General features: G+C 34.0%; 3 protein-coding genes across 7 annotated transcripts; all 3 read right to left on the bottom strand.

The window, feature by feature from the left end:
* Positions 1-16: 16 nt before the first annotated feature.
* On the bottom strand, positions 17-6,222 carry LOC139107474 (kinesin-like protein KIF20B). The gene is made up of 4 exons (XM_070665103.1): positions 5,662-6,222; positions 5,061-5,564; positions 4,101-4,719; positions 17-3,911 (listed from the first exon to the last, which is right to left on the bottom strand). Exons 2-4 carry the CDS (start codon positions 5,560-5,562, stop codon positions 629-631), a joined length of 4,404 nt encoding a protein of 1,467 aa, XP_070521204.1. The 5' UTR covers positions 5,563-5,564; positions 5,662-6,222; the 3' UTR covers positions 17-628.
* An 89-nt stretch (positions 6,223-6,311) lies between these two features.
* Positions 6,312-9,557, bottom strand: Rpn5 (regulatory particle non-ATPase 5). 2 transcript variants are annotated; one of them, XM_070665120.1, is made up of 9 exons: positions 9,430-9,557; positions 8,892-9,079; positions 8,456-8,692; positions 7,993-8,097; positions 7,712-7,893; positions 7,416-7,640; positions 7,179-7,335; positions 6,670-6,965; positions 6,312-6,549 (listed from the first exon to the last, which is right to left on the bottom strand). In XM_070665120.1, exons 2-8 carry the CDS (start codon positions 9,054-9,056, stop codon positions 6,675-6,677), a joined length of 1,362 nt encoding a protein of 453 aa, XP_070521221.1. In that variant the 5' UTR covers positions 9,057-9,079; positions 9,430-9,557; the 3' UTR covers positions 6,312-6,549; positions 6,670-6,674. The 2 variants fall into 2 exon arrangements, with proteins under 2 accessions (XP_070521221.1, XP_070521222.1); XM_070665121.1 differs by having other exon boundaries at positions 9,448-9,549.
* Positions 9,558-10,013: 456 nt separating this feature from the next.
* On the bottom strand, positions 10,014-13,904 carry LOC139107485 (uncharacterized). Of its 4 annotated transcripts, none has more exons than XM_070665124.1 (5): positions 13,751-13,904; positions 11,955-12,140; positions 11,052-11,806; positions 10,682-10,833; positions 10,014-10,588 (listed from the first exon to the last, which is right to left on the bottom strand). In XM_070665124.1, the coding sequence occupies exons 3-5, from the start codon at positions 11,802-11,804 to the stop codon at positions 10,183-10,185; spliced, it is 1,311 nt and encodes a 436-aa protein (XP_070521225.1). In that variant the 5' UTR covers positions 11,805-11,806; positions 11,955-12,140; positions 13,751-13,904; the 3' UTR covers positions 10,014-10,182. The 4 variants fall into 4 exon arrangements, with proteins under 4 accessions (XP_070521225.1, XP_070521227.1, XP_070521224.1 ...); XM_070665126.1 differs by having other exon boundaries at positions 13,781-13,886; XM_070665123.1 differs by lacking the exon at positions 13,751-13,904 and adding an exon at positions 12,254-13,375.
* Between the last annotated feature and the right edge of the window lie 87 nt (positions 13,905-13,991).

The following is a 13,991-nucleotide window of genomic DNA, read 5'->3' as shown; positions in this document are numbered from 1 at the left end:
TAAATGAGTTACTTACCTGGTATTTTTTTTATAAGAATTTTAGTATCCGATACATTCAATATTTGTTTCACAATTTTAGTAAAAAAGAAAAGGAAAATGAAAGCAATCTCGGTAACTTGCACTCGTGCGCACCGAATGTGAACTTTTTTAGTGCAACATACTTAGGCCTTGTTAGTTTTCTTTGCGAGGAGCAGCGACGAGAATTAAAGGAGAGCGGAGCGGAGGTTTTCTATATCCTGATTGGTTTTACTATTTAAATTATACAGTAATAATGAAAATGTGTATGATAAATAATATAGTTTTTTAATACTAGTGGAATACGTATAAACAATTATTAACATATTAAGTAATCTTGTAACATAATGAGTACCTGATATAAATTGCAATATTAAATGCGATTACATTATGACGTATGATTAAAAGAGAACAATTTTTAATAAAAATTTTACAATTAAAGTAAACTCATCTAATCGTCGTTCAATATTTAAAAAAAAAAAAAAAAAAAAAAAAAACGGGAGGTATTCGCTTCCAATCTATACAAATGTATTCCTTTTTTCGTTTGTACTTTGTTATCCCTATTAATTGTCCTCAAACATGTACTAATTATTTACAGTATATCTAATGTATTTTATTTTTTTCGATTTCTCAATTTTCGAGTTGGCACAGATGTCTCGATAGGTTCAACCTCTGCAAACGACTCATTGTCAAGAAACAGCTTCTTTCTACGAGTACGTCTTATCTCGACTGAATTTTCCGGTGGTGGTAAAAGAGCATTCTTTGTGCTTCGTTTCGATTCAGATCCAGACAATTCGATAACCGATATGTTTTCCTGTTTATTGGCTAAGCCGGTTTTCTTTCCTCTACCTTTTTCTTTTAGACGTTTAGCTAAAACTTCGTCTTCTGACGTACTATCGTAATCATTCTTGGCTTTTGTATTAACTTCATATTTTTGCAATCGGTCTTGAAGTATTTCAATATGATTTTGTAACTTTTTATACTCATCTTTGCTTGGCGTTGGTGTAGCTTGCCGTCGGAATAATTCCTGGTATCTCTTTACTTCCCTTTTCTGCATGTCTAACTCTTCCTGTTGGTTTTTGACCAAAACTTCATACTTGTTCACTGTCTCGTCTCGATTCTTCATAAATGCATCCATTTCGCGTTCTTTCTGCGACAGGCTAGCTCTCAAGTCGTCATTTATATTTCGCAATCGTTCATTTTCAACTTGTCGTTCTTTCGAATTTTGTTCAAGTAAATTAAATATCTTGGCGTTTCTCTCAGAATTTTCTAAACGTATTGTTAATTCTTTTATATATTGCTCCTTTTGGAAAAGCGTTTCTTTCTTCTGTGTTAATTCGGTTATAGTACGTTTTAATTCTGCCTCCATCAAATCGTCATTCTTTTCAGCACTTTCGCTCTTATGTATCATGCGTTTCAATTCTTTTTGTAAAGCTGCAATTTCCGTATCCTTTTCCTGGTCTTTGAGAGTTATTTCCTCTAACTGACTCTCACATTCAAACAATTTCTTATTGTTTTCATCAAGTGCTTTTTGTATACAGTCTTTTTCCATTTGACACGTTTCTAAGTTTTTGTTTAATTGTTCGATGTCACATTTTAATCTCTCAATAATTTTCAAACCATCTTCTAATTGTGATATCTTTGCTTCATATTCGTCTAGATTTACACTTATTTTATTTGTATCGTCATTTTCTTTTTTTACTGAAATTACATTATCTTTGTGCACATCTGTTTCTGCTTCTGGTTTACACTTGAATATATCGCTATTTAACTCCTTCTGAACAACTTCCCCTTTTTCTTCTAAACACTGTTCGGTATCGTGTTTTAAAGCAGAGATATTATTTTCCAATCTATTAATTTTACATTCGTAATCAGCAATCTTCTGTTTAAAAGTTGCGTTAGAGCTCAATAAAGTTTCTTCTACCTCTTGTTTTTCTTCCTTAGCCAATAGCAGTTCTTTTTTAAGTACCTCCACAGAATTTTTATATTCATCTATGATAGTTTTGTTTGAGTCATTTTCTTTCTTTAAAGTTTGCAGTCTGTCGTTCACATCGTTTAGTTCTTCAGTTAATTTCTTGACTTGCAAACATTTCTGTTTGTATTGTTCTTGAATGTCGTTAAGTTGCATATTCAATGTATTCAATTGTAACTGTGCGCTATCATTCACAATCTCGTCAGTTTGAACAGCTTCTTCTTTAATTAAAAAAAGTTTGTTACTGGTTTGAATATCTTCCGACGTAATTATTGTTGCAGGAGAGTGAGGGTTCTCTTTCATTTTGCTTTGATCATTATTAGTCTTATTATTTATTATATTCATTTCACAGCCTGTATCCTCTAATACCTGTTTAGAAAGTGTTTCTGCTGCAGAATTCTGGTCATTAATAAATGTGTCTACATTTTTTGTTTCCTCTTCTATATTTTCCTTGGTCAAATTTAAATCTTCGGATATTCCATCGGTAATACATTCTTTTTTTATAATAATCTCTTGATATTCGATATCATTACATGGTTTTGCAATTTCTTTACTTTCATAAGATTTAATTAATGCTAATTTTTCATTCTTTAATTTATTAATTTCATCTTGCATTTGCAGAATTTTATTTTCACTGTGATCTAGTTTTTCTTGTAAAAAGTCTCCTATTCTTGTTTTTTCAGTCAAACACATCTTAACGTTTTCGAGATCTAATTCTAAATCTTCAATTGTCTCTTGGTTTGCTATTAAATTTTTTGTTTGTTCATTGATGCAAAATTCTTTCTTTTTTAATTCAGAAATACTTGCAATATATTCTTCTTTCGCTTCGTTAAGTACTTCTTTCAATTTCTTGACTTGTTCGTTTTTAGCAAATAATTGCAATTTTATCTCCTCTTTCAAAGTTTGACCATCTTCAGTTAGGCAGGCATCTTTTTCGGCACTTTCTAGAAGCTTTCTCGTAACTTTTAAATCCTCTTTTGCCAATCCCAATTCGAAAGAAATTTTGTTCTTTTCCACAATCAAAGTTTCATTTGTTACTTTTAATTCAGTTAATGTTTTTTTCAAAGCATTATTTTTCTCTCTTAATTCTGTATTTTCTTTAATTACTTCTTCAATGTTTAAGAAATTATCGACATTTTCGTCGAAATCGCTGCAATTGCTGCATTTTCTTTTTTTAGCCAATTGATTTAATTTTCTTTTATAAAATTCTTCAAGTTGTTTCACAGTCCATTCAAGGGTGTCTTCGTGTTCGATTTCAACGTCATTTATACGCTGTTTCCAATTAGTTTCAAGCTCGGCTATCATCGCAAGGTATTTATCGGACATTTCTTGTCGACTTTGAAAATCTCGAAGTAAAGCTGAATTTTTCAAAGCGGTTATCTCCTTTTTCAATCTTTTATTTTCATTTGTAAGATCTATATATTCTTCTGAAGTAATGTATTCCGAATCGTCTGAATCGTCTTCTTTGATGCTGTTTGCAGATTGCAAATCCACACTTTCTAATTCCACAGTGTCCCAGTTGGTCGTTGTTTGTGCACTTTGCGTGACTATTTGCGAAAACCTTGTCTTCGACGTTTTCCGTATTTGCTTCTTTCTTTCTATAATAATTTTTTTAGCAATAGCAGCAAAATTTAGAACATTCTGAGTCTCTATATAAAGATTTGGCAAAGGATTTACATTAACTATTAAAGCTAAATGCTCCTTTCCTGATAGAGCTCTTTGAAACAATCTGGTTAATTTTGATTCTCTAAACGGTCCCACAGTATCTGTTTTTATTCTTGATAATTGTCCTTCATGAATAGATTTCAAGCATCTACCTAATACCAGTAAACTAGTATTAATATTTTGAGCTTCTTTTAATCGATCCCCAATATTTAATGTCTTCTTTAAACGTTCAGAGCCCGCCAGATCGCAAAAAGAGAATCTGTAAAAATATTAAAATATTAGAATTCTAATTACATAAGAAAATTAATTTGATAAATTCTAGCTTTTTTCATAATTATTCACATAAAACGTATTGAATATCTTTTTGAGAAGAACAAAAATAAGAAAAAATATCTCGTACATAAATATTAAAATATTAAAAAAAAAAAAAAAAAGGAAAAATACATACGTGCTCATTTCCACTGCATCTGGTAAATTTTCTGTATAATATTTTAACAATGTAATTGTAAATATACAATGAGATCTTGAACTTTTTGCATTTAATGCAGTTGCAGCTACTTTTAAATTATACTGTCCTATCATCAAAACCTGGTAAGCTTCTGCAGCTGAATTAACATAAATAGTTTTTAAACCTCTGATAAATGCTCTGCCACTGGAATCTGTTCCCAATTTTAATGGTATTCTTTTTTTCTGACATTCATTTGACAATAAATCGTATATAATTTCATTATAGATTTCTGCAAAAGAGACCCAAACTGAATAATGAGCATCATAGCATTGACTTGGACGAATTGATTCCTCTTGTAATAATTTTTGCATTTGTTTGTAAGTATTTGTGTAATGAAGTTTATCCACTGAACTAAATGTTAGTAATTTAGTTTTTGCTTCAAGTTCCTGTGCACGTTCAAGTGCATTTAGACAGGCTACATTAGTACAATGCAAAGGTTTATAAAATGGATTTGGCCTTGTTGTAATATTATTAAACACAAATTCTAATGCACGTGGTACAAGTCCAGGTGAAGTAGCAGTCCCTTGCAAAGTATAAGATTTTCCAGAATTTGTTGTACCTACAACAAATTATTACTATTAAACTTTTGATGTATATAAATTTCTAAATATTTTATAAATTTTTTTATAATAATCCTGACTTAATAAATAAATAAAAAAGCGCAATGTTGTAAAAATATAATAAGAAAAAACCCAACATTTTTAACATAAAAAATATTAGATCCAAAATATTATTTCCCAAAAATGTTGCAATACTTATTGGTTGTACTTTATAAGCATATTTAATTTAACATTTAGAATAGCTTTTAAAAAAAGATTAATAGACTATGAATAGTTTATTGTATAACATATTACAAATTTTCTATATTAATTCTTTATATTATAGATTCTTATTTTTTACCATATGTCATGATAGTACAGCTTTGTCCACCTATGAAATCAATCATTTGCTGTTGTACAACTTGCTCAAATAATTCCAATTGAGTTGTTTCTGGTCCAAATGTTTGAGAAAAAGTAAATTTTCGGCAAACAGTTTCATTACTTTTAAATTGCTTAGAATTTGTACTGTTATCCAATATTGGTAGCTTTGTGAGTAATGTTGTAGCATTCATAATTTGGTATGCTTTTTGTTGCTCTTCTGTTAACTTAAGTTTCTTTGGAAATGGTTTAACTCTAAGATATACTTTGACAGTCTGTAAGGTATGAGATTCTGAATGATCAGATATATTGGTATTTCCAGAATTGTCTTCCTCTATCTCATACAATGAAAGCAAATTTTTTTTTGTGTCTTTTGAAGGAAAAGGTCTTTGATTATATGCCAAAATGCTTGGATCTCTACCAAACAAATATGACATTTCTTCTCCATTATCCGATGGACGGATTGAATCCAATGTATTCTCCATCTCTATTATAATTAAAAATATATATAGTTATATTTTATAAATATATAATTGTGTTGAATTTAAAACGAGACGTTTACCAAAAGTCGCCCAGACACATACCTTGTTAGTTCATTTAAATAATCACTGAATGTTTAAAAAAAAATGCAAGTGAATTGTGCATAAACCGAGCACGTTAACAGATAAATTAACATGGAAAAAATTAGTATAAAACACAAAGTTGACATTCAATTTCGTACACTTGTTTGGATCGTATACAGTACTCGTGCGTGAACGTTGAAGTCAGTTGTGGTATTAGCGACAAACCGACAATTCTTGAATTCAGAGTTTAGAGTTATGCGATGCTTGGATTGGATGCATTCAGGAGGGCAACCGCTCAGTGAGCTCTTACATCTGATTGGAACATTCTTTAAGATCTAAAAATATCTAACAATCAGACGCGAGAGCTCACTAAGCGCTCACTGAGTGGTTGCGTTTCTAGACGCACCCATTGGTAACTGAGTAACTGGTGACGTTGATTGGTTCTTTAATAGCAAACGCCATTTGATGTCAAACGAATTACAATAGCCGCGTTCAGCAAAACGTTAGTCTATTCACATCTCATAAAGTTTACTTCATGGATATATTTATCTCCTCCCTCTCTTTCGCCGCAAACTTGTCGGATTAAAATTTTAATTGAAAACTAAACACAGATAGGTAGTTTTATATTTAAATATTCAAGCTGGAAAATGATGACTAAAACTAATAAGCTATTTTATATATAAATTTTCTATCTTTATTGTATTACGTTAAAGTTAATGATGAATACAAAAAATTATTTCCAATGATTATAGTCTTATTCTTAAGTGAAGAATTTTCATATCGAATAAACTATATTTTTAATATTAGTTAAATACAAATAGCTGTGTGTGAATTAGATAACAAACACAAGACAATATAAACAGCGTTTTTACAGTCCAAAATCGTAATTCAAGTTTATTGGTAATAAATCTGTAAGTAAAAATATATTATTAATATAATTAATAATAATATATAAATAATAAGTAAAACAAAAATTAAATTAAAACGTTTAATGTACGTAAAACTACGATATGTATAAACGTAATATACCAATTTTAAGATTGTGCAACAGCCAACATTTCTTCCTGATGAATTAAATGTGTGGTGTGATTCACAAGACCCATTAATTTTGATAGTGATGCAGCCCATGTGTCTAAAAGAGCAGCCGGTTCTTGTGTTCCAGTAAAACGGACTACACCAGCAGGACGATCCGTACGTGCATTGATTATTCCAGTCTCTACCAAATTGCAAAGGCATGCTTCTGTTTCTTCAAGTGGAAGATCTAATAACTCAGCCATGCGAGTTAATGTAATCTTGGTGTAATATTTCGCCATAATCCTTATATTCTAAACAAAATAAAAATCCAGTTTACTGATGGGCACAAAATTAACGTTATCTACTAAAACTAATAACGGCTTATAATTATGTATTTTATATATATCATATTATTCTACTTTTTAGATTTGGCATTCCATAATGAGGATAATGTCATAATCTTTGATATATTAAAAACTGTGTCCTTAATTTCATAAGATACCCCTTATTTGTACTAAACTTACATGTTCTACAACACGATTTCGCAAATCAGTCCATCGTTTGCATCCTTCTTCAGTTGAAGATGAAAAGACTTCAGTTGATCTAAGATCTCTTTCATAAATTTCACATAATCCTGACCATTTTATCAGCTCGGGATTCACAAATAAGCGCAACAATTCCCTGCAAATTGTTTTAATTTATTTTTACTTTAAAATAATAGACGTTTTAAATATTCTAAAATAAAAAATTGCAATTGTTACTTGTAAATTGGTATCTCATCAAGGAGTTTATCAGCAAGTAATCTGTGAGTTAGATCAGCTTGCTCGGGCTCGTGTGGTGCAAGTACAAGATAGAGAACTGCTCGAGAAAGTGCAATATGTCTTTTCTCTGAATCGTCTCGAATTGTTGGAGTTTCCAATACTGCTCGATTATGTCGACACAACTCCAAATGCCAACCTTCATGACGTGCTAGTTCCATCATTAAACTAGATATAAAATATGATTTGTTAAAATCTTTACATAATAAGTTGTAAAGTATAAAATATAACATACATACTCGTAATATTTTAATTTTAATGCCTGAGTTTCTTCATCATTCTCGTCACTAAAGAATTTGACATTAATTTTTTTCGCTATAATTTGAGTTCTCATAAAATCTTTTTTCGCCAAACAAAGTCTCATCTGTTCTAAGATAAGAGAAGCCTTTTCCCGGCGTGACATACTGCCATACGTTTCCACCTATGCAATATATTATTTAATACTGTAATCTTTCTAAATTTGTATAATGTATTTAAGTTTCATTAAAATATTCTTATTATCATTGTAAATAATAAATACCTGTAATTCAAGCATTACAGTTGCAGCACCATTAATATCACCTTCTGCTTCTTTTATTTTGGCTAAGCGATGAGTGAGTCTAGCTCTTTCTACTTCCACATATATCTTTATAAAAAAAAAAAAAAAAGACATTTAATATAAAATCGTACAAAAGAATTTTATCATTAGCATAAATTAATTAATAAAATGTAGAAAAAGTTGCTGTTTATTAACTTTTTATAAAATTATTTAAAAAGTACCGAGAAAATAAGTTATTAAAAAAAATACAAAGTAAACATACAATTTTCAAAACTAAATTAAAAAAAAAGAAAAAAAAAAATTATTTATGCAATGTTTTAACACATTAATTATGAATCAAGTTAAATAGAACAAACTTGTAAAATATATTAAATACTGTCTTTCTGTTTTTGATTGAAAAGTCTTATGCTATACTTGTAAATTATTAGTAAAAAAATATATTTACCTTTCCTTCAGTAACCGAACGAAGGGTTTCTATGAGTTTTACCATTGTTTCTTTATTAGGCATTTTATCTATATAAGTGCAGCATTCTTGAACCATTTTTGTAACTGCCTGTTTAAGTTGAGAGCGTCTTTTTGACAATAAAATGATGTGTTCATTAAGTGCTGACCAATTTTTTGCTTCCAAGCAAATTTCAACTATGGCTACAAGAAGTCTAGATGTTGAAACCATGTCGGCACTCTAAACAAAAAAACTTAAGAATAAATTTCTTCAGTATATAGTTGTTTGAAAAAAATAAAATATTAAAAAAGAATTTATTTTAAACTGCAGTTTTTCAAGTAAATAATATTAATAATTCACAATTATAATATTATTCTTTTATAAAATTAATATATACATAAATATTTATTAATTTACAATAAGAATGTATATACTTAACGGTTCTAGTGAGTTTTTCTAAAGCTAGTAATTGATCCAAGGCGTCGTGTAACTTTCCTTCAGAAGCAAGCTTCTTACATTCAGGAATCTTTGTGTCACAAGTACTGCTATAATCTACCTCCATCTTTACGAGTCTCCCAGAATTATCCATCATTGCTTCTGCCATTTTAATTGTTTGGCAATATATAACTTTACATAAAAACAGATAAAACAAAAAATTAGTAACAATTATAAAAACGTATCGAATATTTTACGCTTTGAGGTTAAATTTTAAATGCTGAGATATCACTGCAGCCGTAGCTGTATATACTATAAACAGAAACAAGCAAAGTAGAAATACAATCATTTAATCTCAAAATGACCATAACGAAGACACTTCTGTTATAAATTAATAACATTAGCGAACAAGGTACAAAACGAAACAGTTTCTTATTCTTAACCAATTCTTTTCAAAAGGATAATAAGATTAATGGTACTTTTAAGAAAACCTTACAGCATTGTCTTTTACATTGTTTTTGTAAATATTAATTTAATCTTACTTAAATCGCTTAACACACCCCGAGCTAAATTGTCGACCCGAATTGTCACAATTTTGTCACAGAATAAACAGTAACGAAAAATTACTCGTCATCGCACTGAATTTTAAAGATGTCTTTTCATGTACACCGGACGCTGTGGTCTAGTTTCTATCGTATTCTCGCAGTGATTTGTTCATTTCTCTTTCATGTAAAATGGACACCACCAATCAAATTGCTTAGTTAAAGTAGGGTAGGGCTAAATTTATATAATTTGATTGGTGGGACGAATTTAGCAGATCATTTTAAAATTATACTTAGAACAAATAATGCCATATAATAAAAGCAACATTTAATTAAAACGAGTATTTTTTAGAATTTATAAAGGCTCTCTGTAATATATTCTAAAGCTCAGCAATTAATATAATTCGACGCACTTTTTAACGGCCAATATTCACAGTAATGTAGAGAATAAACGTTGCCTCGGAATTTACCCGAAAAAAATTTTTTAATTCAAAGCACAGCTGCAAGAACGTAGGATATTATATGTATATTTGAAGCAAATACTAGTCATAGTAAAACATGAAGCGATAAGTTATCCAGAAATGTTTGATTATATTTTTCAAATCGTGCGATTTCTTTTGCACGATCATCTTTTTTATTACGATACATAGCTTACACATACATACATATTTTTTGTATACTCTAAAGTACAGGTATCACTGCATATTTTGTCAGTAAGTTGAACGTAAACTGTGTCAAAAATTTGTGTACATCTTAATGAGTAGCGTTATTGCGTCGTCCTCGTCTTTTACGACTACCACCAGACGGACGATTTGATGAGGCCCACTGTTCATAGAAACGTTCAGCTTCGAGCCATTCCTGATACTTATACCACCATTCTTCCCATTTGATATAATCATCGAGAGTGAGATCGCGTAAGTATCCTCTAGCCTTGTAATAATCATATCGAACGCGCACATCATCCCAGCACTCAAAACCTCTCGGTCCTTGCGCCAAAAGCGATTCGGGATAATGCCCAGGAGGAGGCGAATCATAACCCAAACGCGCAATTCTCTCTTCGCCTTCTATTACAACTTTCATCGCATTTTCGCCATCTTTTGTAATGCGCATATTTTCCATGTCTCTACGGTCCACGCTCCATTGGGCCATTTTACCAAATCTGAAAATAGAAAATCATCGTTACTTGTTAATAGAAAAACAGAAATATAAACATTTAAATATTGCCAAATTTCTGTAAGTTGTGCATCAGTACCGTTCGGACAATGTCATTTTTGGCGGTCCAATGTGGGATGTAGTCGAGGAACTGTCGCTATCGTCGCTAGGCGAAGATTCTGGCGGTGGTCGAATTATTTGAGATGTTCCATGACTCGTATGTGTTTTTTCTACTTTTACTGGTTTACGTATCTAGATAATTTCAACATAAGTATTATTAACATGTATAAATTTTAATTTGAAATATTACGCATGTGTTATACATATACCTAAAAAACTAGGAATAATTTTATATTTTTGTTCACGTACGGAACAGTTGTTAAAAAATTTCTTGAGGCTTGATTAAAAGTATTTTCATAAAAAAGGAAAAGCGGGAAGAATTTAAGTACGATAAGAAATAGTTATTTTACCAATGAGATTGCATCTGGGATTCGTGGATCCTCTGGTAGTCTGCTGCGATGTTTCTCTTTACGACGGATTTTCGCTTCTTTCTCTTTGATATTCTTATAATCTTTTTGATGACGCAACGGAGGCTGCGGTGCCGGCGGTGGAGTACGTGGTCGCGGTAAAGGCGGCGATCGGGGTCTCGTGCGTGGCTGTAAGGCTCGCGAACTGGACGCAATTACTTCTTTGGGATGTACCCTGGTTCGTATCGGACTAATCGATCTCGAACGTGAACGAGATGGAGGCGCGACACGTCGTCGTTCTCTTGGGGAGCAAACGGAACATGATCTATCGGAACACGTACTACCTGTGCTTGAGCTGCGAACGGTCGGTTTATTTTTATGTTCACGAGCTGAACGTTCGCGCGGTGATCGTGGGCTTCTCATTCGAGGACTGCGTGGTCGTGGACTATGGGGACTGCGAGATCGCGGGCTTCTTGGACTTTTAGGATGTCCTCTGCTAGGCTCACTTCCAACGTATAACTCCTTGTATCCGCTATGACGCCACCTATTTGGATCTCGTTCCTCTGCTTCCAATAACTTCTTATTCCAGTAACTGGATTGCGACTCACGTGCCTTTCGCATTACATTGTCTATCTCTTTTCGTTTACTTGAACTTTCACCGTGTGGTCTGGATTGTGATACACTTGTATCCATTCGCAATCTGCTCGAATTACTGCTGCTTCCACCTCTTCTTCTATCATAATCTCGGGATGACATTTCTAAACATTTAATAAATATTAATTACTTTTACGTCGTATTATTGCCCCAATTACAATGAAAAGCATGAAATATATATTGAATAAAAAATGCTATTAAATAGAAAATTAAAAAGAATATTGTTAAATTATAAATTGAAACGTAATTTACCTTACAAGATGTGAAAAGGCAAGACAAAGCACAAAGTGATCCCGTCGAATCTAAGCACCTTAATGCAATAACGTGGGGATTGATATTAATCCTTCATATTGCATCTAGGAACAATTCCAAATTTCCGCAAATGTGCCGAAAGACCATTGGATGTATCAGAAGCATTCGTCCTTAAAATCGACTGGCCTAAGTGAAAAATTCTATATGTCACAAATCTGATACAAACGTCATGTAAGTTGAGAGACGTTAAAGTAAGCATTCTTTAAAGTGCATTTTTAGGGGGGATTTTGTTTTCTCACGTAAATCCGATTTGTTTTGCGACAGTCCACAAATATATGTGCGTAATAGATCTTCGTTGCGAAGCGCGCATCGCCGGTATGCGATGCCTTACCATCGGTGTCACTCACCGCGTGTGTCCATGAGATCCATGCGTGCCGCGGATGTTCCGCACGCGAGTCAAATCGCGGCCAGAGTTCCGCGCGAGGAACTCTAAATAATCGAACGGTTAGACGGTCGGTCGGACGGTTGGTCGAACGGATGGACGGACGAGTAGCGCGCTCGCGTGCACGCTTGCACGCGAAATCGCCTCCGGCGGCGGCGGCGACGACGACGACCTCGGGAAGTCACGAACCGCGAGCGTCAAACGTCGCAATGTTCCCGATCGCGATTGCGACGTCGCGTACCGAATCGCGGGTTCGTTTCCACGTACACGGTCCGAATAACACGGCGGACGTCGCGGCGCTGCGTCGGCACCCATGGCGATGACGGATGTAACACATCTATTTAGTATAGCCGACCGGGTGAATCCATGGTCAAGCGGATTCGGCTTGTGCTACGTGAATGAGTATCATCTTCGCAGGTATCGCCTTCATGACTGCGGCAGAAGGCAGAAGGCAGGGCACATCGCCAGCCGATTTGTGATCACTCGCGACGCGATGATGGCTGTCCGTCCCTTTATTAGAGGGGTGTATACATTGTCACTTGTTTAACGCGACGGTCGAAGCGATCGGATGACGCCACACAGTACTGCATAAATCGAAGCTCTTGCGCGGAAGACTTCGAAAGATCGCGGCGGACGAAAACGATCGCGTGTGAACCCGAACGGGCGCGACATCACCGTTCTCAAGGGGGCGTCACCCGGGTAACGCTACGACGTAATCCCCTGTCGCGATCGGATATTTTTTTTTTTTTCTTTCTTAAATTGCCCGTTCGCGAGGAGTCTGTGATAGGTATAAAGCGCGGGTGCGCAAACACTTGCCCACTCGCCCGTGTCAAGCTCTCTTCGCTCCATTTTGTCAAAACGAAGATTAACGGCATTTCTTCTCCGTTTCCACTCGCTCGTTCTCGTTCTTTCTTTCATTCATTCACTCGCTCATTCGTTCGTTCGCTCACTCGTTCCCTCGAATCCCTCCCTCCCTCTCCCGCCCTTCCCTTCTCGCTGTTTCTAACGTCGCGCACCAGATTCCTTCCGTTTTTTTTTTCTTTCTCCTGCTAGCATCGATGCTACCAGCTTTTTCTTGCCGTCACAGAATTTCAATTACTACGTAAATAATGAAATTTGGATACGTCAGTTTATCTTGACTGTGTAAACGCGCTGCTCACGGATATCGTTCCTTAAAACTCGTATCCGAATGGACGAAACAAAATAGCACGATATTCGCGAAGCGACACGAAAAATCAATCGCTGAAATCTAACGTACGCCTCACTCGGCTCGAGGCGATCCGAAAATAATACTTTTCTCTTTTTTTTTGGTCGGAAGCTCCGCGTCTATCACGCGGAACGAACGGACACTCACTTTTCTTAACGCGACGACCCGATTACTTGCATTTTCTGGCACGTATCCCGACGGTTTGCTCTCGCGTGATGTCGAATATGTTCACAGTGGACCTCTATAGGAGAAATTCTCCTCTGTCACTTAGCCATTAACCGTCGGACGCAAAAAGACAGATAGAGAGTAGAGAGTTCATTCTTCGCCTCTAGTCTTCTTAAGCCGAGTTTACAATGAGTGCAACTAACGACACAACTCTCAGAGAGCG

This window comes from Cardiocondyla obscurior, linkage group LG13 (assembly GCF_019399895.1).
Source record: "Cardiocondyla obscurior isolate alpha-2009 linkage group LG13, Cobs3.1, whole genome shotgun sequence".
Classification (NCBI taxonomy): Eukaryota; Metazoa; Arthropoda; class Insecta; order Hymenoptera; family Formicidae; genus Cardiocondyla; species Cardiocondyla obscurior.
The sequence above is the reverse complement of the archived record's forward strand: the minus strand, read 5'-3'. Positions and strand labels throughout refer to the sequence as shown.

Bases quoted from the DNA above. Each gene is read 5' to 3' on its own strand.
- LOC139107474 (XM_070665103.1), bottom strand. From the start codon at position 5,562: ATGGAGAATACATTGGATTCAATCCGTCCATCGGATAATGGAGAAGAA. The intron at 4,720-5,060 runs GTAAAAAATAAG...AATTTGTTGTAG, and splicing joins CTGTACTATCATGACATATG to GTACAACAAATTCTGGAAAA. The intron at 3,912-4,100 runs GTATGTATTTTT...ATATTTTTACAG, and splicing joins GATGCAGTGGAAATGAGCAC to ATTCTCTTTTTGCGATCTGG.
- LOC139107485 (XM_070665124.1), bottom strand. From the start codon at position 11,804: ATGTCATCCCGAGATTATGATAGAAGAAGAGGTGGAAGCAGCAGTAAT. The intron at 10,834-11,051 runs GTAAAATAACTA...GAAATTATCTAG, and splicing joins TCCCAGATGCAATCTCATTG to ATACGTAAACCAGTAAAAGT. The intron at 10,589-10,681 runs GTACTGATGCAC...TTCTATTTTCAG, and splicing joins AAAATGACATTGTCCGAACG to ATTTGGTAAAATGGCCCAAT.
- Rpn5 (XM_070665120.1), bottom strand. From the start codon at position 9,056: ATGGCAGAAGCAATGATGGATAATTCTGGGAGACTCGTAAAGATGGAG. The intron at 7,894-7,992 runs GTATTTATTATT...TATATTGCATAG, and splicing joins CTGTAATGCTTGAATTACAG to GTGGAAACGTATGGCAGTAT. The intron at 7,641-7,711 runs GTATGTATGTTA...TTTTATATCTAG, and splicing joins TTAAAATTAAAATATTACGA to TTTAATGATGGAACTAGCAC.